The sequence below is a fragment of the Zootoca vivipara genome, chromosome Z1 (assembly GCF_965207765.1).
Source record: "Zootoca vivipara chromosome Z1, rZooViv2.hap1.1, whole genome shotgun sequence".
Classification (NCBI taxonomy): Eukaryota; Metazoa; Chordata; class Lepidosauria; order Squamata; family Lacertidae; genus Zootoca; species Zootoca vivipara.
This window is the reverse complement of record NC_142583.1, coordinates 14,140,639-14,163,101: the sequence shown is the minus strand read 5'-3', so window position 1 is coordinate 14,163,101 and position 22,463 is coordinate 14,140,639. Positions and strand designations below refer to the sequence as shown.

Here is a 22,463-nt window from a genome sequence, read left to right as displayed (position 1 = left end):
TCACATGGTCTAGTCCAGGCATCTCCAAACCCTAGCTAGCAGGACCAGTGCTCAGAGAAGTTGGGAATTGTAGGCCAAAACATCTGGAGGGCCGCAGTTTGGGGATGCCTGGTCTAGTCCTTCCCATGCCCCAACCCCCTAACATTCTTAAGAGGGTCTCGTCTCCAGTCTTCAGAGAGTAGCTGGAAGTGGGGAGGCAGGAAAAGGTCCTCCTTTCCTTCCACTCTGCAGTTTTAATCTGAAATCTTTGGCGCAGTACTGAACCCAAAGCTAAGAAACTGCTTGCGTGAACGAAATTCCCATCGCAAAACACACCTAGAACAATGGGAGTTTCGAACACTGGTGTGGAGTTTGGTTGTATGGGAGTACCCTCTGCCGCCCTCAAATTTGCATGCAAGAGGAAAGCATGACACTATAGCTGCGTAAGTCTGGATTATCTCCTTAACATTTCCATTTTTGTAAACTACCTATTATTCTAGGTTTCCCAGGCAGGAGACATGCTAATTGAAGTTTATGTGGAAAGAAAGGAGCCGGACTGCAGCATTATAATACGGGTTTGGATCGTTTATTTTTCTATACTCTTTCAACCGGGGGTGGCACCCTTTTTCTGCGAAGGACTGCTTTACTCATGGGTAATGTGGTGTGTGTGTGTGTGTGTGTGTGTGTGTGCGGCACAGGTGAGACCCAATGCGGAACAGAGACAAAACTGTTCAGGATGGTACCTAATCTGAATTAAAGACTGACATGCTTCAGTTTTCGCCATGGCTAACGTCCGATTAAAATGACCAAGCCTAACCATATCTACTCAGAAGCAAGACCCGTGGGTTTGTTGGGGTTGCTCTCAAACCCCAACACAGAGGATTTAAAGAAAAAAATACAGTATTCCTTTCTGACTTTAGGGTGCTCTATGTGTGGATGTGCATACATAGCAAAAGCATACCAGTTTGTTCTCATATGGTGAACCAAATGTGATTTTCCCAAGGCATACAACCAGGATTTTTTAAAAAAACAAAAACAAAATTCAACCATTTATTTATATCAAAAGAAATATTGTTGCTTTCCATTCTTCTGTAAGCATATACAGTGGTACCTCGGTTTACAAACACAACTGGTTCCGGAAGTCTGTACTTAACCTGAAGCGTACTTAACCTGAAGCGAACTTTCCCATTGAAAGTAATGGAAAGTGGATTAATCTGTTCCAGACGGGTCTGCGGAGTACTCAACCTGAAGCATACTTAACCCGAGGTATGAGTGTAATTGGTTCCGGAAGTCCGTACTTAACCTGAAGTGAACTTTCCCATTGAAAGTAATGGAAAGTGGATTGATCTGTTCCAGACAGGTCCGCGGAGTACTTAAACTGAAGATACTTAAGCTGAGGCGTAGTTAAACTGAGGTATGACCGTAGAATAAAGCAGGGAAATTGCTTTCAAAAGCCTGGAGAAATAAGTAGTAAATCAGCAGAAATCCTATGATAGAAATTTTCTTCTAGACTTTGAGAAACGTTTAATTAAGTAAGAATGCTATGGTAAGAATGCTATCAGGACCCCTCTCTGTTTTTCCAAAACAATGAGTCGTTTCCAATATTTTGTTGCCCAGTAAATGATGAATTGGCTAAAAAATTGATAAATGTATCAACATTGTTTTGCAGTTGTGCTTGCTGTAGAAGTTGGGCTGGTCTTTGTCCTGTGACTGAGAGCATAAACCTCCAGCACGATTTACGGTCTTAGGGCCTATTTTAATGATTTCAGGACTATTTGTGGTCTTCCATGCAGGTATCACCAATAATGGAAGCAGAAGAATTGACAAATGACATACTGGGAATAAAAAACATCACACCCCATAAAGATGATATGTGGGCTACATTTGAAGTGATTGAAAGTGGAGAGCTAGGTTTGTGACTTCCCTATTTTGGTGTTGTCTTTGTATATCTGTATTTATTCGTTCTGTGATGTTTTCATTGTATAAAAGGCTGTGGTAGTTTGTTTTTAACATTTTTTTTGGAATAGATGCAAATATTAAATCTAATTTGATTACCCAGAGCTATTTTAAGGGCGCACAGTGCTGAGGGCTGCCTTGGCCATATCATCTTGACTTCTTTATGACTTCTATGACATACATGCAGTGCTTTTTTTCAGGGGGTACTTAAGGGTATCACTTCAGAATGCAGATAGAGGAATGATGAGGTCCAAAAACAAAAACCAACAACACTGTATACATGTAATCTTGGACCTCAGCATTCCTCTATCTGCATTCTGAAGTGATACCACCTTGATGCATCTCAGTAGGACCTTGGACCAAGCAAAACGACTTTCAGGTGCAATTCAGCTCTGTGGGGAGTTAAATATTAAAAACAGAAAAAAAGGGAAATCTCAGTAAAAATTAGAATTTGTTTAACTAGCTGAAACCAAATTCTGAGAAGAGAAGTATGTTAAAACCTTACATTTTCAAGAAAGCAATTTCCATCTGGTATTTATTGTTGGATTGGAACAAATAGCTCTCTCGCTGTTTACCGGAAGACACATAATGACCTTGGGAGCAGAATAATGGTATATGTAAGTTTGACAGCTTAGATGTCTGAAATATTGGAACTGAAATATTAAAGATAAACTGAATTATTTACATATATACCAGCAGAAATAATTGGCAAAATTATCTGGTCTTATACAGAGGGATTGCTGTAAAAATGGGGTCTCTAGTATATAATTTATTTTATTTTTTTCCTGCAGTAATTTCTATATGATGGATAGTTTGCAAATGAGGTGTGTTGCCAGTAAAATAACTAATGCATTTCAATAGGATGATTTATGTACCATATAATCCATTATGACAGATGGTCTTCAACGCAACTATAAATAAAGCAGTAGGTGTTTGCTCTGGGAGCACACACATTCTTGGTGGATGTGTCTTGTTTTGCTGCTTTTTTCTACTGAAGCTGCTGCTTTAAGGTGGAACTGAAGATAAGATGTTATATTTGTGTGAGAGTAAATTGTCATTAAGTTTAACTGGTTTTGGAAGACAGCTGCTGCAAGGGTTAAACAAAACCCTTTATTTATCCTTTTTTTAAATACTCCTGCTAAGGCAGTACCCCCCTTCTAAAAATTGCTATAATTTTTCAGAACCTTTTACTGTTTAAACATGCAACAATTCAATCCATAATGAGTTTTCTGCCCTGCTAACAAGGGAGGATGTGTTTCATGTTGTAAAGACCTGTAAAAACTGAAGAACTTGTTGGAGAAATGCCATGTTTGGTGGCATCCCAGATCAAGACTGGGATGTAGTCTGGTTCACATTTCATGCTAAGCCAGGCCATGGTTTAGCACAGTGTGTGGGCTCATGGAAAGAAAATCACAACTGCTTTGCTCCTTCACAGTTGGAGCTCTGTACTGAGTTAAGGCATGGCTTGGCTTAGCATGTTGTCCTAGACTTGTGGTTTGCCTCTCTCCAAATACAGTCGTACCTTGGTTGTCGAACGGAATCCGTTCTGGAAGTCCTTTCGACTTCTGAGAACGTTAGAAAACCAAGGCACAGATTCCCATTGGCTGCAGGAGCTTCCTGCACTCAATCGGAAGCTGCAGAAGCCACATTGGACATCCGGCATCCAAAGAACATTCACAAACTGGGTTTGCGGCGTTCGGGAGCCAAAATGGATAAGTACCAAGGCGTTTGACAACCAAGGTACGACTGTAAACTGCAAACTGTAACCAAGATTTGTCCTATGGTTTGCAGTTCGTGATTTGTCTGATTTGTTGGGATTTGCCCAGGATCAGACAACACATTAAATCAAACCATGGCTTAGCTCAGAGTAGCAGCAGAATGACCAGGGATTGGCTGCAATCTCTTCCCATATTTATGCCAAGCCATGGCATTTGAACCAAGCCATTGTCACAAGGCCTACTGTAGTGTTTTAGCTCACACAATTCCCTGACTGTGTCTACTGACTCCTCCACGGGGGGGGGGCAATGACATCGTGCAGCATGTGATGTCACACACGAGATGTCAGGATGTCAGAGGAGCTCGGGGTGGAGCAGAATGCGGTAGCACCATGGCTTTAATGGCCATGGCTCCTGCTACTGCTGTTGCCACCTGCCAGGGGCTGCTCCTATTCCTGTGTGGTAGGAGAAGGAGAAGGAGCCAGCCACTGACACTGTGCCATGCTGAGCTCCATGCTTGGCTTTCTCTGCTACTTTTGAACATTGGGAGGGGACCCAATGTTATTGGGGGGACCAAAAGGAGATGCCCCCCCCTGCTACTCCTCCTCCTCATCCGCTGTCTTCTTCTTTGGCGATCACTCGTAGCCAAGTAAAATTGTCTTCCATGAACATGGTTTTAACAGTGAGTCCGTGGGTGACTGTGGAGGCCAATTCTGGATCCACATGTCCTTCCACAGTGGGGAAATAGGTTTCCGGGCAGGAGTTGAAAATGGTGAGGGTTTGCCAAGCGTGCCTTCCTCTCCCTTTTGTCCTGAGTTCGAGCGCCTTCAAAGCCCATGACACCTTTGGTAAAGGCGAAGACACCTGTGCATGAATTTGTTTGATGTGTGGAGATCAGTGCACGCTGACCAATGCACAGTCTTCACAGTAAGGCTCTATTCCAATGGCATGAGTATCACGACGACCGGTAGATTATTATCTGCTGCAGCCTTCATCCGCCTTCACAGGCATTGTAACATACCGCTTGCTATCCTCCGCCTCTTGAGGACTTCTTGGATCATTGTTTGTCTAGCTCTTCCCCTTTGACCTTACCAACTTGGGTGACCCTGCTGGCAGTATGAGACTCCCAGCGGCTTTGCTCACAAGAGTCATAGGAATGAATGTGCAAGCCCACTCACCGCGACAAGGTGATGATCCAGCGAGAGAGTCATCCGCTGTCCTTCCCCACTGTCCATGCAGTCAGAGAGAAGGCCTGAAGAGAGGAGTCTGTGTAAGCTCAACACTTGATTCTAATAAGGCTTCTTAATTACTTAGGCAAGCTCTGCATGTAGAACAGGATCCTATCTTCAGGTCTGGTCCTCGATTGCATGGGCAGCTGCATGCATAAGTGCCATCACATCTAAGAAATAAAGGTGATTTCTAGGAGGAGGAGCAAGTAGCAAAGGAGAAATTATTGCTATATTATGGCCCCTTTCTTTCTTTCTTTCTTTCTTTCTTTCTTTCTTTCTTTCTTTCTTTCTTTCTTTCTGCAACCCTTACGTCAACACCTTCTGATTTTTAGGATACAGTTTCTATGCCCCTTCCTCCGTTAAGTCAACATTGTAGTTGTGTGATTCTCTCTATCACAGCTGGTCTGCATAATCTATGAAGGCAGGAGTGAATGTACAGTGGTACCTCGGTTTATGAACACAATTGGTTCCAGAAGTCTGTTCATAAACTGAAGCGTTCATAAACTGAAGCAAACTTTCCCATGGAAAGTAATGGAAAGTGGATTAATCCGTTCCAGACGGGTCTGCAGAGTACTCAACCTGAAGCGTACTTAACCCGAAGCAGGGGTGTAATTGGTTCCGGAAGTCTGTTCATAAACTGAAGCGTTCATAAACTGAAGCGAACTTTCCCATTGAAAGTGTGAGGGGCAAGGGATATCGCGAAGCCCCTCCCCTCCTGAGTTCCAGCCCAGCCCCGAGCGAGGCTGAAAGGAGGGAAAGCTCCAGCTCAAGTGGGGAAACAGGAAGTGGTGTCCAAGGCTCTGGCAGGGTAGAAGAGCCATCGTCCCAGGTGGGACAGGAAGGAGGAAGGAAGGGGGAGAGACCAGTCCCCACAACTCCGGAACTTCGCAGAAAGCGTCGGGGGAAGAGGATGGGTCTCCCCAAGTTGTTATGCTGGCGCAAGACGCGCCAAAAGCCACTTGGAGGTTCTGATTCAAGCTGAACAGATGTGTCTTTGTAAATAGCACTGCCATTAGCACTGTAAATACTCAGCACCAATAAAAGATAAAATGCAGAGCTGTGTAGAGTCGTTACTCTGAAGTAGCCTTCTCCGGCCACCGTGACAGAAAGTAATGGAAAGTGAATTAATCCGTTCCAGATGGGTCCGCGGCGTTCGTAAACCGAAAATTCATAAACCGAGGTGTTCATAAACCGAGGTTCCACTGTACTTCATGCTGAATCATTTTTTAAATACACTGTTATCAGCCTTCCTTGTTTTACATTTGTACACTGCTGTAGATACTATTTAAAAAGAGAAGAGGGTTGTATATTTTATGTACAAATAGCTCCGATGTGATGTATAGACAGATGTAAGTGTTGTGTTGACATAGTTGTGCCAGCCAGAATACATAATTTGACTTCTGTGATATTGCAAGATCCACAATGGAAGCTATGGTAAATGGAAAGTAAGAATTTAATCTTACTTAGTTACGGCTTTTTTTCTGTCCCTCTCCCCTCCCAGAACGACCTTTGCATTATACTGAGAATGTTCTAGAGCAAATTCTCCATTGGAGTTCTTTGCCTAACCCCAGCAGTGCATATCTTGTCGTAAAGAAGTTTCTGACAGCAGACACAATGAAGCTATACAACGGTATGTATGAGAGAAACTCATTTTTAAGAAAGAATGTCATGTTCCATGTCACTTCCCAACAAAGACTTTCATATGTTAATCTTGGCTGAGCTTTCAAGTTTCAAAGAGGTTTCTGTGAGATAAGTGTCGTATGGGGCCATTGGAGTGCAGCCATCACCTTGCCCTATAATTTCCCAAGACTGATAGATTAACTGCAGTGTGCTTACAGAAGGTTTCTTTTGAAAAATAGAGAGCGGCGTCTTATCTTGCTATCATAGGCAGCAGGAAAATAAGTCTCAGTCTTGGAAGGAGCCAAATGTTATTGGAATAAAATAAACCAAGGGAACTGCGTGCCCAGATGATATGATCCTGCCACCCCACTCTGTGCAGTGCAATTGAATGGCTGCTATTGGCAACAATCTTTTGGTTCAAATTGATGTTGTTGTTGTTTAGTCGTTTAGTCGTGTCCGACTCTTCGTGACCCCATGGACCATAGCACGCCAGGCACTCCTGTCTTGCACTGCCTCCCGCAATTTGGTCAAACTCATGTTCGTAGCTTCGAGAACACTGTCCAACCATCTTGTCCTCTGTCGTCCCCTTCTCCTAGTGCCCTCAATCTTTCCCAACATCAGGGTCTTTTCCAAGGATTCTTCTCTTCTCATGAGGTGGCCAAAGTATTGGAGCCTGAGCTTCACGATCTGTCCTTCCAGGGAGCACTCAGGGCTGATTTCCTTAAGAATGGATAGGTTTGATCTTCTTGCAGTCCATGGGACTCTCAAGAGTCTCCTCCAGCACCATAATTCAAAAGCATCAATTCTTCGGCGATCAGCCTTCTTTATGGTCCAGCTCTCACTTCCATACATCAATACTGGGAAAACCATAGCTTTAACTATACGGACCTTTGTCGGCAAGGTGATGTCTCTGCTTTTTAAGATGCTGTCTAGGTTTGTCATTGCTTTTCTCCCAAGAAGCAGGCGTCTTTTAATTTCGTGACTGCTGTCACCATCTGCAGTGATCAAGGAGCCCAAGAAAGTAAAATCTCTCACTGCCTCCTGGTTCAAATTAGGCTACTGCTTTATTGATTGCGGATATAAGGAGTTTTGGCTTAGACACTGGAAATAACCAGTGTATTTTTCTAGAAAGAAAGGTGCTGGAACTCGCAATGAACACCTCCCTCATTATCTTAGAATGACAATGTTACCCACCTGAGAGGTGCCGGAACTGACTTCTGGTGAGTTCCCCCTGAAAAAGAAGCCCTGGGTGTAAACTATATAAACCAGCCTGGACAGAGGTCGAACCAACAGTGAGGAAGTCCTATGACAGTCGTACCTTGGATCCTGGACACCCTGGAACTCAGACATTTTGGCTCCTGAACGCCGCAAACCCGGAAGTGCGTGTTCTGGTTTGCAAATGTTCTTTTGGAAGCCAAACATCTTACGGGTGTTTCGCGGCTTCCGATTGGCTGCAGGAGCTTCCTGCAGCCAATCAGAAGCCGCGATTTGGTTTTTGAATATTTTGAAAGTTGAATGGACTTCTGGAATGGATTCTGTTCTGACTTCTAAGGTACGACTGCACATCAAATAGGTGCTACCATACTTGGTTCACCTTTTGGAGGAGAGTTGTGGCCCTAGCCCCCGTATGGTCATTTAGACAGTAGCAGCTCCTCCAAGATCCCTTTAACACAGGCATCCCCAAACTTCGGCCCTCCAGATGTTTTGGACTACAATTCCCATCTTCCCCAACCACTGGTCCTGTTAGCTAGGGATCATGGGAGTTGTAGGCCAAAACATCTGGAGGGCGGCAGTTTGGGGATGCCTGCTTTAACAGAATACCCCATTTCCTTGGAGGTGCAGGCAGAGACTTACAGCTTTCCCTCCAAACACAACTAAGGCGTCACCTAATGCCTTACCCATCAAAGTTGTGACAGTTGTCATGAGGCAGGCAAAAAACTCCACGTTGGCCAATTTAGTTGTGGGGAGAAATCTCTCCCCGACTCCAAATACAGCAACTGGTTATAATGCATAGCAAAGTCCAGAAAGGGAGGCTACTCCCAAACTCAAAGAAGTGGAGGATTGAACTCTGTGGGCACGTACCCTTGAAGGTCAGTTTACCCCTCTCATCCAACACATCCCCCAACCCCCCAATTCATTGTGGTTCCCATCTAATGCAGACATATTTATATTCCTTCAGTCAGGGGCTGATAAAAATGAGAGATTTGGAAACTTTAAAAATGAAATGTTGGAAGGTTCTAAAAGAGAATTAGACACGTTTATTGAGGGCAAGGATATTAATGACTACTATCTCTGATGGTTGCCAGGGACCCAGGTGGCGCTGTGGTTAAACCACTGAGCCTAGGGCTTGCTGATCAGAAGGTCGGCGGTTCGAATCCCTGTGACGGGTGAGCTCCCGTTGCTTGGTCCCAGCTCCTGCCAACCTAGCAGTTCGAAAGCACGTCAAAGTGCAAGTAGATAAATAGGTACTGCTCCAGCGGGAAGGTAAACGGCGTTTCCATGTACTGCTCTGGTTCTCCAGAAGCCGCTTTGTCATGCTGGCCACATGACCTGGAAGCTATACGCCGGCTACCTCGGCCAATAATGCGAGATGAGCGCGCAACCCCAGAGTCGGTCATGACTGGACCTAATGGTCAGGGGTCCCTTTACCTTTACCTTTAACTCTGATGGTTAAGTTCTACCTTCACCATTCTTCTGAATAAAATAATACCGTCTTTCCCCCTTTTTAAGACATAGGCATAATATAAGCCATAGCAGGATTTCTAAGCAATTGCGCGATACAAGCCATACCCCGAAAATAAGACATACTGATAGACCCTTCACCCACTAGCAATAACCCCCCTCCCGCCAGCCAACTCCCCCCCCCTAAAAATCTCTCCCCATTTTGCTGTCGTTCCACAGACACGTATTTCCTTTAAAAGCTTGTAAAAATGCACCGAACAGCCGTAGCTGCTGGCTGCCAAAGCCTCGTGATTTCCCTTTCCCGTTTCTGAGAGCATTTTTTTAAATAAAAGGATCCAAAAATATTTTTTTAGCCAAGCTGTGTAAGCTCTACTTGGTGAAGGGGAGAAAAGTGGGGTGGGGAGGAGATGAAGGCACGAGGAAGAAAAGAGGGGCGATTGAAGAATGCAAAGGCTGTTTTCCCTTTTAGGGAGAGACCTCCGTGCGTGCGTCTGTCTCTCTCCCCCCCCCTGCGTCTCTCTCTCTCTCTCTCTCTCTCTCTCTCTCTCTCTCTCACACACACACACACACACACACACACACACACACACACACACAGCCCACCTCTCGCTTCCCCCCACCTTTCCATTCAATGCACGTTGATTTCCTCTTAACGGGAATCTCCCGTGTCTGATTGTTGTCTCCTTGCTTTTACCGAAGGCATAAGGCAGCCTTTTAAAAAGCCTGCTGCAGTTTTCTTTCTACCTTATGCTGCTTGGTTGTCTGTGGAGCTGCCCCTTTAAGGATTTGTAAGTAGTTTGGATCGCAGTCCTTGCCTTGGGGACTTATTTTTATTTATTAAGGACTTTTTCCTTCGCTGTTTGCGAGCTGCTAAACGGAGCTGCTAAACGCTGCTCTACACAAAAGTTAAACTGCCGGTCCTAACAACACGTGCTTCCTCACCTCGCTGGCTCAATTGCTTCTCAATTGCTACCATTTACCAAGTCAGCAATCTTAATTGCTGCTTAGCTGGCTTCTTTGTTCTCAGCAGGTAGCTTCTTTGCTATCAGTGACTACAAAGTGCTACATTGTTGGAACATCAGACTGTTGGAACTTAAGTCTTGGGCAGCTGGCTGGTAGAGATCCTTGCTTGCTTTACGTATAGGCTACTGCTAGGACTGTATCACACAGATAGATTCCATTATACTGGTTTAGATTTAAGAAGCTCCAGTGTAGCAGATTGCTATTAAGTGAGTCCCCACCTTGGAGGAGAGAGAGAGCAGCCCTTCACGAACATCCCAGGGCCGGGGAGAGAGGGCTGCACACCTCCCTTCCCTCAGACTCGTAATAAAAATACCAGTAAGACATGCCACCAAAAATAAGCCACCCTGTGGTTTTTTGAGAAAAAAAAGTAATAAGACGGTGTCTTAAAAAGGGGGAAACACGGTAGTAGTAGTAGTAGTAGTAGTGGTGGTAGTAGTAGTAGTAATAATCATGTATTTATACCCCACCCATCTGGCTGGGTTTCCGCAGCCACTCTGGGCAACTCCCAACAGAATATTAAAAACATCAAACATTAAAAACATCCCTAAACAGGGTTGCCTGTTTATTTCCTTGACACCTGATGGGAGGGCGTTCCACAGGGTGGGCGCCATTACCAAGAAGGCCCACTACCGAGAGTTCCCAATTGCTGGGTATCGCAGGTGGGAAGAGTGCAATTATCCTCACCAAACGGTCCACCCCCTGGATCTTGCAAAACCTTCCAACATCCCTCCCATTTCCCGTAGACCTCATCATAAAGGCCTCCTCCCTTTAGACCTTCTATTGCAAAGTGGTGGTGATGTGTCCAGAGATCGGTCAGTTGCTGTAGTTTAACCCTGCTGACCACTTTTTGTTGCAAAACCCTGGTTAAGATTCCAAGCATCCAGCAAAACCATGGCTTAACTTGTCGAACTAATCCATGCCTCCATATACATATATATATGAATACATCACTTTCCTTTAAAAGTTATGTAAGTTACAAGAAGACACCTGCTTCTCATTTCATGTTCTGAAGAGGAAATTATCTTCACCTTTGTTCGCTTGATCCAGGCAGAGCAGTTAACTCCGGTTGAATGAAAATGGGTTTCACATCCTGATTTGTTGGCCAATACTTTAAATCCGGTATTCAGGGTGTAATACGTAACCATCGTTAAAGTAATCATATTGTGCATAAGCCTTCCGTCTGCCAAGGGCAACCGTGTTTAAAATAAATTGAGGCAGTCAAAGGATCTTTATTTTCCCCCCTGTATTCTGTTTGTGGAGATTAATGTTAAGGATTTATGAAATTCGGTACTCTACAGAGTGTTTATTTAAAAAATAAAATAAAATAAAATACTGTGCTCTTTTTATCATCTTGACAGAAAAGAAGGCAGAAGGCACCGTAAAAGCCAGCTATCTGAAATACAAAGAAGAACCATCCAAATTACTGTCTGGAAATAAGTTTCAGGAACGTTATTTTGTTTTGCGGGAAGGAAATCTTTTCCTTTACAAGGATATGAAGGTATAAATGCCTGCACTGAATCCTTTAAAATCATGAGCAATTATGCTTAAAATCCTTCTTTTCACGTTGGGTTTGACAACTGACATTAGATGCTTTTTGTTCTGCTTGCCGATGTGAAAAGTTGGAAAACATTCTGGATTTTGCCAATACAATACAGTATAACAAAAAAAAAAAAAGAGGAAGAGTTTCAAAAGGAATTTATTCTGCTTTGCACAGGAGTGAAGATTAATGTAACATTTAATTCAAACACACTCGAGTGAATGTCGAATGTGTTGCCAACACTTTTAATAGGCACCTCACTGATTTGTGGAGCTTGAGTAGTCTGTTTTAAAAAAGAATCATATAGAAAGGAAAAATTATTTTGTTCCATTCTCTCTGTATTCTCTCCATCAGTGACTCTGTCCGAGCGAAAGCATGAGACAGGCAAGAGGACTTAATCTGAGTAAATTATGATGGTGAATCCAGACAAGAGGAAAAACGATAGCAGGAGGAAAGTCAAGATTGGGAAAGAGTGCTTTGGATAATATAGGAGGGGTGAAGTTCAAGGTTGTAAAATAACAAATTTGCTCTAAGGGCAAATTTTCTTTAGTTATCTGCTCTTCTTTGAAGATGGGATGTTTTTGTGATAGGGAATCCTGAAATCCAAAAGAGAGGCACAAGTACCTTACCTTTCACATGCATACATTGTTCATGCTATTGAATGGACTTGAGACTGGTACGTTTCAGGGCCAAGCAGAAGCCATGGTGGAACCAGACATGCACTGATTGCGATGGGTGCTTGGTTTGGACAAGCTTCCAGCTGTCTAACATAAACCAGGCATGTGTCTTCCTCCTCAAAAAAGGAGATGTGAACATGGTCACACTGTTTTTGGCTGTTAATGTGGCTCCAGTTAACACCACATGTTGCCTGAATGGTAGACAACTGTTCCATTGAGTGAATTGAACACCGGCTTCAATAAATTATGAGTCAGAACCTGGAATGGGGTGTTCACCAATCCAGGGTTCCCATAGTTAATGTTGAAACAGGAGCTGAAATTAGAAGTTAGGCTTCATCTCCAAAGCAGAGTGCATTTAGGATGCTCTGTTGACTAGACAAGGCAGACTCCAAAGTATTTAAACATGGTCTGAGGCCTCCTTTTACTAGCCAATCACATTCCCCCCCCTATACATTCCATTGTTCAAGAGGACGATTAACATATTTACAGCTGAAATCCTAAACACACCTACTTAGGAGTAAGTGCCATTGAACTCAAAAGGGCCCACTTAGTAGATATGCATAGAGTTATACTATTAGTATTATCTTGGCTTTCTCAAGTGTTTTAATTAATCTGTTAGCAATGTTTCATCAGAACATCTTGATTTATGGTCATTTCATAAAATGTTAAGGGAGAAAGTGAAATTCCTTTCTCAGCTTCTGTGTTTCCTAAGGAAAAATGGAACTTTTTTTCTTTTTAGCTGACCAGTAAAGTATGTGTTAATATTATGATGGCATTAAGCAAAGATATTCCCCCCCCCTAAAAACCTTAAACTTTCCTTTAATTGGCACGGCTGCTATGTTTAAAAAAAGATGTCTAATTATTTAGGGCTACAATCTAAAATTGGCACATTTGTGAGTACAAATTGGCACCTTTAAAACTTGTGCACATGTAACTGGGCATGACTGAAGTCTAATTAGCACTTGGCAAGTGTTTGTCACTGGGCTGATTTAATAAGTTGCCTTAAACTTTGCATTTCATACCATTAAATTGCTCCCGTTCATAACTTTTCCCTTAACATTTCACTTCTCGTGGTGATGCGTACATAAGGAAAAGCAGAAAGGCATATTATTTGTTATAAAGGAACGGAAACATATTTTTAAAAATAAAAGCATAAAATACTCCCTTGATGTAATGTCTAAATCATTTATTTTCAGAATAAAACGTTGCAAAGAACTTGTGTCTAACTCATAGCTGCCAAGTCTCCCGTTTTTCACGGGAAACCCCTGTATTTTAAACCGTTTGCCGCTGGCAGCCTGGATTGGAAAAAATCCCGTAAATCCCCCGGATTTCCTACCTGCCAGGAAGGCTTCATTTTGGGTCCTGGTGCCGCCCGATTTCCAGTGCCCAGATATGGGTAGCACGGCACCAGACGTTGCTTCTACGCATGTCTGGACATGTGTAGAAGCAACTTCCGGTGCCGCTCCGCCCATGCCTGGGCACCGAAAATCGGGCAGAGCGGCACCGGAAGTTGCTTCTACGCATGTCCAGCGTAGAAGCGACTTCCAGTGCCGCGCCGCTGCTGATCCCGCATTTTTCAGCGGGAGACTTGGCAGCTATGGTCTAACTACCCTCTTGTCAAGTCCCCCCACCTCTCCTTTAACTCACACCATTGTCCTGATATTGGTCTGCTTTATAATTCTGTGCTCAACATTACAGTGAAGCGAGTCTAAAATGCTCCAGCAAAAATTCCATTTCCGATTTTGCCCCACCTTTCCCCTTCTGCTGCCGTACTCCTCCTCCCCCTTTCTTTGTTTTAATGCTTCTTTATTTACCCTGTAATTAATGCCTTCTTTCAAACATGCCAGTGCAAGTCCTCTAAATCAGATGATGTCAGCACAGATGTGTTGATTTCATTATGTGCAATATTACCAATCAATTGCCTGATAATGTTATACTGCTAAGCTATCATTTAAAAACTTATTCACTTGTGCATACCTAGATTAATAAGTACATTTCTTTTGCATGAATGGCTGCCTTTATTACTGTGGCAGAATTGGATTAAAAATTATTTTTGAAACATTGCAAGGCCCATTAGCCACAAAATACGAAGGAAAAGAGAGAGCTCAGCAGTGAGTTGAATTTGCCTGAAAGTCATAGGATGCTACATGTGTGCCATCTCGAGCTTGAGGAAGTTAAGAGGATTTAGAGGGGCTCCTATGAAACTAGGTTCAGCTTTTCTGGATTCCTGGTGGATCCATCTCCAAAAAGAGAGCTGTGTATTGATTTATGGCGGGGTTTTAGCTTCCTTAGAAATAGGTCTTCTCCTTTTCTAATGGTATTTTCCCAGTACAGTCATACCTCGGTTTAAGTACGCCTTGGTTTGAGTACTTTCAGTTTAAGTACTCCGCAGACCTGTCTGGAACGGATTAATCCACTTTCCATTACTTTCAATGGGAAAGTTCACTTCAGGTTAAGTACGCTTCAGGTTAAGTATGGACTTCCAGAACCAATTGCACTCATACTTCGGGTTAAGTACACTTCAGGTTGAGTACTCCGTGGACCCATATGGAATGGATTAATCCACTTTCCATTACTTTCAATGGGAAAGTTCACTTCAGGTTAAGTACACTTCAGTTTAAGTACTCCACAGACCGTCTGGAACGGATTAATCCACTTTCTATTACTTTCAATAGGAAAGTTCGCTTCAGGTTAAGTACGCTTCAGGTTAAGTACAGACTTCCGGAACCAATTGTGTACTTAAACCGAGGTACCACTATACAGTGGTACCTCGGGTTACAAATGCTTCAGGTTACAAACTCCGCTAATCCAGAAATAGTACCTCAGGTTAAGTACTTTGCTTCAGGATGAGAACAGGAATCGTGTTCCGGCAGTGCGGTGGCAGCAGGAGGCCCATTTAGCTAAAGTGGTGCTTCGGGTTAAAAACAGTTTCAGGTTAAGAACGGACCTCCGGAACGAATTAAGTTCTTAACCAGAGGTACTACTGTACAGTGGTACCTTGGTTCTCAAACTTAATCCGTTCTGGAAGTCTGTTCCAAAACCAAAGCATTCCAAAACCAGGGCACACTTTCCTATAGAAAGTAATGCAAGATGGATTAATCCGTTCCAGACTTTTAAAAACAATCCCTAAAACAGCAATTTAAAATGAATTTTACTATCTAATGAGACTATTGATCCATAAAATGAAAGCAATATACAATGTACTGCAGTCACACAAACAATCAATCAATCAGTAGCTGAACTGGGTTCCACACAGTCACAAAAAGGAAAAAAAGATCAACAAAAACAAAAATGCAAAATAAATAGCAAAGAGAGACAGACCTCAGTGTTGCACTCAAAATGAAAGTGTGGCACTCAAATTGGAGCATGTTCAGCTAATGAAAGAAGTTTGCAAACTGGAACACTTCCAGGTTTGCAGAGTTTGGGTTTAAGCCATTTGAGAACCAAGGATCCACTGTACAGGAATTTGCTTTAGAGGGAAATGTTTTCACAGTGTTTCTGTGGATTGTGTACAGGTGTATGAAGAACAGTTTTAGTGGGGTGTTTTCACATGCAGATAAAACGTGACTTCCTCTTACTTTTGCCTAATACAAACCAGGCAGAAGCCTCATTCGGACATTTTCTGTCAGAATATGGCCAGTGCAATGCGGGGAGGGCCAGGAGTGTCTTGTACATGAAGAATGCCTGAGTGGAGTTCTACATACCTGCAATCCTATTGCTAGCTTTGGCATCAGTCTTTCATAATTTAGTGCTTCAAAAAACACCACAAATAACTTTATTTCAATGGATGCTGCCCACATGACCCGGAGAGCTGTCTGTGGACGAATGCCATCTCCCTTGGCTTGAAAGCGAGATGAGTGCCGCAACATCATAGTCACCTTTGACTGGACTTAACCACCCAGGGGTCCTTTACCTTTTACCTTACCTGCCAACCAATCAGTGCTTTGCTTAACTGGCTTCACTGCAAACCAGAAAATCTGGGTTTTTTTTTCATGAGTTCGGCCATGTAAAAGAAGATGGGTCTCAAAAACGTTCCTTTTTAACCAGGCCTTTGGTTGATTTGATTGACATCCTATGAACTTTAAAAATGTAGGGTTTTTTGGGGGGGGTATTCGGTTATTGTTTTTATTTTGATTATATATTTTGTGGTTTTTTATATTGATTTTGTTCTGTGAACCACCCTGAGACCTCCGGGTATAGGGCAGTATATAAATTCAATAAATAATAAGAATATTAATAGTAATAATTAGAAATCAGTGAATGCCTTTCTAGAGCACAACAGCTGTCATTTTACTGTATTTCTATGTACAGCCTATGATTTACAGAACATTGAATAGAAGTTGATACAGTCGTACCTTGGAAGTCAAACGGAATCCGTTCTGGAAGTCCGTTCAACTTCCGAAACGTTCGGAAACCAAAGTGCAGCTTCTGATTGGCTGCAGGAAGCTTCTGCAACCAATCGGAAGCCGCGGAAACCCCATTGGACGTTCAGCTTCCAAAAGAACGTTCGGAAACCGGAGCACTCACTTCTGGTTTCCGATTGTTCGGGAACTAGAACGTTTGACTCCCAAGGCGTTCGGGAGCTGAGGTGGGTGTGTAGTATTCTTCATATTTCAAGAGTTTCCACTTCTTCCCTTTTGTATTTCCCCCCCACTATCTTTGGTCATTACTTTCCACAAACAGCATAGTCAAATAAGTAAAATTAACCAGTTTTCTGCATTACGTCTTAAATGCAGCCCAGGGACGAATGCTTTCCATTTACATGCTAATTGAAAGGGAGAATGATTTGGAATAAATTGGTCTGTAATGAAATCGCAAGAAGGGATAGCCAGAAAAAAAGCTGATAATGGGCGATATGTATAGGGGTGTGTGTGTGTGTGTGTGTGTGTGTGTGTGTGTGTGTGTATTCTAGCATTCCAGTTAGTACATTTCCATTCCATTGATTTAGACATTTCTGATCTCAACAGAGTAGCAAGCCTGAGAAAGTGCTGCCGGTGAAATCTCTGAAGCTGTATCTTGGAGTGAAGAAGAAACTGAAGCCCCCAACAAAGTAAGAAAAGAAGTTGGAAAAAAAAGGCTGTGTTGGTTTTTTTCTAGCCAGGCATGCTGCATTATTGACAAGACAGGAACACAAAACTTTTAACAACCAACGCAAACAAGGAAGCTAATCTATATCCATCGTTTTGTCCTGCTCTTAAATTGCATCCCCATAATATTAGTTGCTCTTTTACCCAAGTGGTCCTAATGCTTCTGTGCTAAGAGATTGCATTATTGACCATCGTTTTCTATCTCAGCATGTTGTCTCTTGTGGGTTGTATTGGCTATGTGCTTAAATTGTCTCCGGTCCTCTGACCTGAATTCTAGTGATAGGCAGATATTCAATGTGGAAGGCTGTAAAACACACTAATTTGATCATCTCGGCATCAAGCTCAGATCCAGAGAAGAAACATTTGCCTTCCCTGAGGTACAACTTTGACTCGGTGCAGGCACAGAACTGCACATTTGCCAAATCCTGCAGACTCGCCACTACTTCAGCTATTGTTACATCAGCACTGGCATTTTCACTAACCTTACTTAGCACCAAACCACACTTTGGCCATAATTCCCAGCAGGCTGGCAAATTGTAGCTTATTTTGTTCATTGGTTTATTGTATTTAACTCAACAAAATTTCAAAGCGCTGGATGAAAAACTTAAACTGGGAGTGGCTAAACGATTGTTGGCCCAAGGACGGCACTCGCCCTTTGCTAACTTTCTGTAGGCCACATACTTGGGGTAAATATTGGCCAGGACTGGGTGCATATTTCTGTGCATGTGTTGGGACGTGGGTGGCATTGTGGTCTAAACCACTAAGCCTCTTGGGCTTGCTGATCAGAAGGTCGGCGTTTTGAATCCCCGTGATGGGGTGAGCTCCCATTGCTCTGTCCCACCTCCTGCCAACCTAGCAGTTCGAAAGCACGCCAGTGCAAGTAGATAAATAGGTAGGTAAGTGGCGTTTATGTGCGCTCTGACTTCTGTCACAGTGTCCCGTTGCACCGGTCATGCTGGCCACATGACCCGGAAAGCTGTCTGTGGACAAACCCCAGCTTCCTCGGCCTGAGAAGCGAGATGAGCACCGCAACCCCATAGTTGCCTTTGACTGGACTGAACCATCCAGGGGTCCTTTACCTTACTTTTGCATGTACAGACAGCACAGAAATCCTCAAAAAATTGCCTGAAAATTCTTTGCTGAGGGACCCTGCTCTGAAGTGGTATTGATCAGCATTTTGCACCGCTAGAATCAAAGTCCACCGATGATCCACTTGGGGTTGTTGCCTAAAGCACAATATTCAGTTGATGCTCCCAACCCTTCGAAGAAGCATTTTAAAGCTGGCTACAGGGGAGAAGGACTGCAGTGTTTGATACAATCCATGGCTTCGGCTGCAGTGTTTTTCAACCTCAGGGCAGAACTAGGCTTTATTTCACCCGACTCAAAGACCCAGTTTGACACCCTCCCCTTGCACATTTGTGTACACACACACACACACACACACAGGCCAGGATCCTCAATGGGGCCCTTCTGGAGGCTTTGGGGGGGCCAACTAGGCCCCCCAATAGCTGTGGCTCTGCCTCAGATGTTGCTGGACTGCAACTCCCATTATTCTTAGCCAAAAGTCTGAGATGGTGAGTTGTGGTCCCACAGCATCTAGCTATCCAAAGTTGAAGATCTTTCGCTTACATAATGTTGGCTAAACTCCAATGTGTACTTCTCTCTCTCTCTCTCTCTCTCTCTCTCTCTCTCTCTCTCTCTCTCTCTCTCTCTCTCTCCACACACACATACACACAATAATATGTGTTAATTTTTAATTTTTAATTTTTTTATTATTTTTTGCAGTTGGGGTCTAACATTGTATTCTGAAAAACATCACTGGTAAGTGATTGGCATGAAAACAACTCTCCATTTTTCATTGCATCTGGAAATGTATGGTTGTTGTTTTTTAATTAAATGAGGAGAATGACTCACCCAAAGAGATTCTTGCCTGAATTTGAGACCAGATACCCCAAATTCAAGACTAACACTTGTTTTACTATAGCACACTGACTGGCTCTTCCCTAGACACTGAAAGTATGAGTTCTACCAATGCCAGAATCTGTACGCTAAGCATGCATAGTAATCCATGTCTTCTCCATTATTGCTTAGATTTTTCTGAAGAATTGCAAACAATTATAGTGCCAACTTGATTGGCATTGCTTGTGTAGTATATTATGTCACTGCAACTGAATTCACGCTAATTAATGTGTGTTTTCCAGGCATTTGTGTTGTGATGGGCAGGATTCCCAATTGGATTGGCTAAGCAGCATTTTTATTGCACAGGTATTAGTTCTTTTATATCATTATTCAAAAGAAAAACTCTCTGGGTTCTTGAAAATAATTTTGCATTTTAATGTATTTGTTAGGTGTGTATTAGTGCATTTGTCTGTATGCATACACACCCACGCACTCATTTAAGCAAAAATCTACATTATCAACATAAATTGTAAACTACACGACATCTTTCCTCAATCAAATCTTTCACATGTTGGATACCTCTCTGATTTCATTCTGCATGTCACGGTTGCTCTCAGTGTTTCGGTCATGGCGGGGGGGGGGGGGCGCTATCTTTCCACTACTGAATTATTTTGAGGGCCTGGTATTGCTACCCAGTGGAGATGTTCACATCTTTTGAGATTTCTAATTTATTTGACTTAATGGCATCTTTGATATACAGAGCAACACCACCCCACTCCTAGGGGTGCACAGGAACCCCAAGATTCACTAACTTCGGAAGCAGTGTGGTCTGTTTCAGATCTATTTGGCATCATTCTGCTTCAAATCAATATTCGGGTTCAAATCTGATCTGTTCTATCCTAAAATCTGTTTCATTCCCATTAGTCAATGAGGAATCTAAAAATGACTCTATCCATCTATCTATCTATCTATCTATCTAAGCCACTTGGGCTTGCCGATTGAAAGATCGGCGGTTCGTATCCATGCAACGGTGTTGAGCTCCCATTGCTCTGTCTCAGCTCCTGCCAACCTAGCAGTTTGAAAGCACACCAGTGCAAGTAGATAAATAGGTACCACTGCGACGGGAAGGTAAAGGGCATTTCTGTGCACTCTGGCACTTGTCACGGTATCCCGTTGCGCCAGAAGCGGTTTAGTCATGCTGGCCACATGACCCAGAAAGCTGTCTGTGGACAAACGCTGGCTCCCTTGGCCTGAAAGTGAGATGAGCGCTGCAACCCCATAGTCACCTTTGACTGGACTTAACTGTCCAGGGGTCCTTTAGCTAGCTAGCTGTCTGTCTGTCTATCATCTATCTATCTATCTATCTATCTATCTATCTATCTATCTATCTATCTATCATCTATCTATCTATCTATCATCTATCATCTATCTATCTTGTTGTTGTTGTTTAGTCATTTAGTCGTGTCCGACTCTTCGTGACCCCATGGACCATAGCACGCCAGGTACTCCTGTCTTCCACTGCCTCCCGCAGTTTGGTCAAACTCATGTTCGTAGCTTCGAGAACACTGTCCAACCATCTCGTCCTCTGTCGCCCCTTCTCCTACTGCCCTCAATCTTTCTCAACATCAGGGTCTTTTCCAAGGATTCTTCTCTTCTCATGAGGTGGCCATATCATCTATCTATCATCTATCTATCATTATCTATCATCTATCTATCTATCTATCTATCTATCATCATCTCAGGCATAGGCAAACTCGCCCCTCCAGATGTTTTGGGACTACAACTCCCATTATCCCTAGCTAACAGGACCAGTGGTCAGGGATGATGGGAATTGTAGTCCCAAAACATCTGGAGGGCTGAGTTTGCCTATGCCTGATCTATCTATCTATCTACACACATACACACTCACTCCTTTTTACAGAGGTTTGGCAGATTTGACAGATCCATATAGGAGTTTTCATGTTGGGAACGTTTACATATTTTTAAGTCTGTAACTTCTTAATAGTCTTCCAGACTTGGCTGTGAATTGCAGGAATGGTTCCCCCTTCTGAGGGGATGAAGCCTGCCAAATATCAGATGGTTTCTAGGGATGATCTAGATGCATGCTAAGGCAGATGAGACACCTCTGGCACACCATAGGTTCGTGACACCTTCTATAGCAGGCATCCCCAAACTGCGGCCCTCCAGATGTTTTGGCCTACAAAACTCATGATCCCTAGCTAACAGGACCAGTGATCAGGGATGGTGGGAATTGTAGTCCAAAGCATCTGGAGGGCCGAAATTTGGGGATGCCTGCTCTAGATGTTCCTCAGCTCATTATAGGTATGATCTAGATCAGGCATGTCAAACCTGCAGCCCCCCAGATGTTTTGGACTACAATTCCCATTTTCCCCAACCACTGGTCCTGCTAGCTAGGGATCATGGGAGTTGTAGCCCAAAACATCTGGAGGGCCGCAGGTTTGACATGCCTGATCTAGATGATCTGAGGGGATGGAACCTGCCAAATATCAGATCATCTTCCAGTGATGATCTAGATGTTCCTCAGCTCCTGACAACTTTTCCACAAGAATCAGTTTAAAAGATGTTCTGCAGTCTTGTATATATCAAGTGCAGGCCAACAGTAGAGAATGCATGAAGGCAATATTGAGAATGTGGCCTTCTTCTGACTGGCGATGAACGTAGATTTGCTGGGGGCTTGGCTAATTTGTAGCTGGGGTACTGACCGAGCTACTCTCAATAGTCCCTGCATGCATTGGTCACCAATTGCCTTAGAAGGGCTTCAAAAGTCACCACATTGCTCTTTTTCACATCTGAGAACCCCACTGCATTCTAAAATCTACTGCTTTAATTTTGTGTACTAAAGAGATTGCACTTTGCAGTAATAATGTCTCTGACTTGACAAATTTTCCACAGCACAGTAATATCTGGCCACCAGATGGGAAGGCAAGAAAGCAATCTGTTACTAAAAATCCAAAAATTGGTGGCTTGTCTTTAATACCAATCCAACAAGAAAGAAGTGTGCCCAAAGCCAAAGTCAACACATCAGAGGTGGGTTGCTG

General features: G+C 43.2%; 1 protein-coding gene across 3 annotated transcripts in view; it reads left to right on the top strand.

The window, feature by feature from the left end:
* The window catches only part of ARAP2 (ArfGAP with RhoGAP domain, ankyrin repeat and PH domain 2), a 126,310-nt gene that overhangs the window by 99,281 nt on the left and 4,566 nt on the right, over positions 1-22,463 (top strand). For 2 of the 3 annotated variants that reach the window (XM_060278927.2, XM_060278928.2), the window contains 8 exons: positions 480-554; positions 1,773-1,890; positions 6,381-6,509; positions 11,563-11,702; positions 17,386-17,468; positions 19,291-19,326; positions 19,707-19,770; positions 22,318-22,452. In XM_060278927.2, the coding sequence (XP_060134910.2) occupies positions 480-554; positions 1,773-1,890; positions 6,381-6,509; positions 11,563-11,702; positions 17,386-17,468; positions 19,291-19,326; positions 19,707-19,770; positions 22,318-22,452 (780 nt within the window). The remainder of the gene's footprint in view (positions 1-479; positions 555-1,772; positions 1,891-6,380; positions 6,510-11,562; positions 11,703-17,385; positions 17,469-19,290; positions 19,327-19,706; positions 19,771-22,317; positions 22,453-22,463) is intronic. The other variant, XM_060278929.2, reaches the window with a different exon arrangement.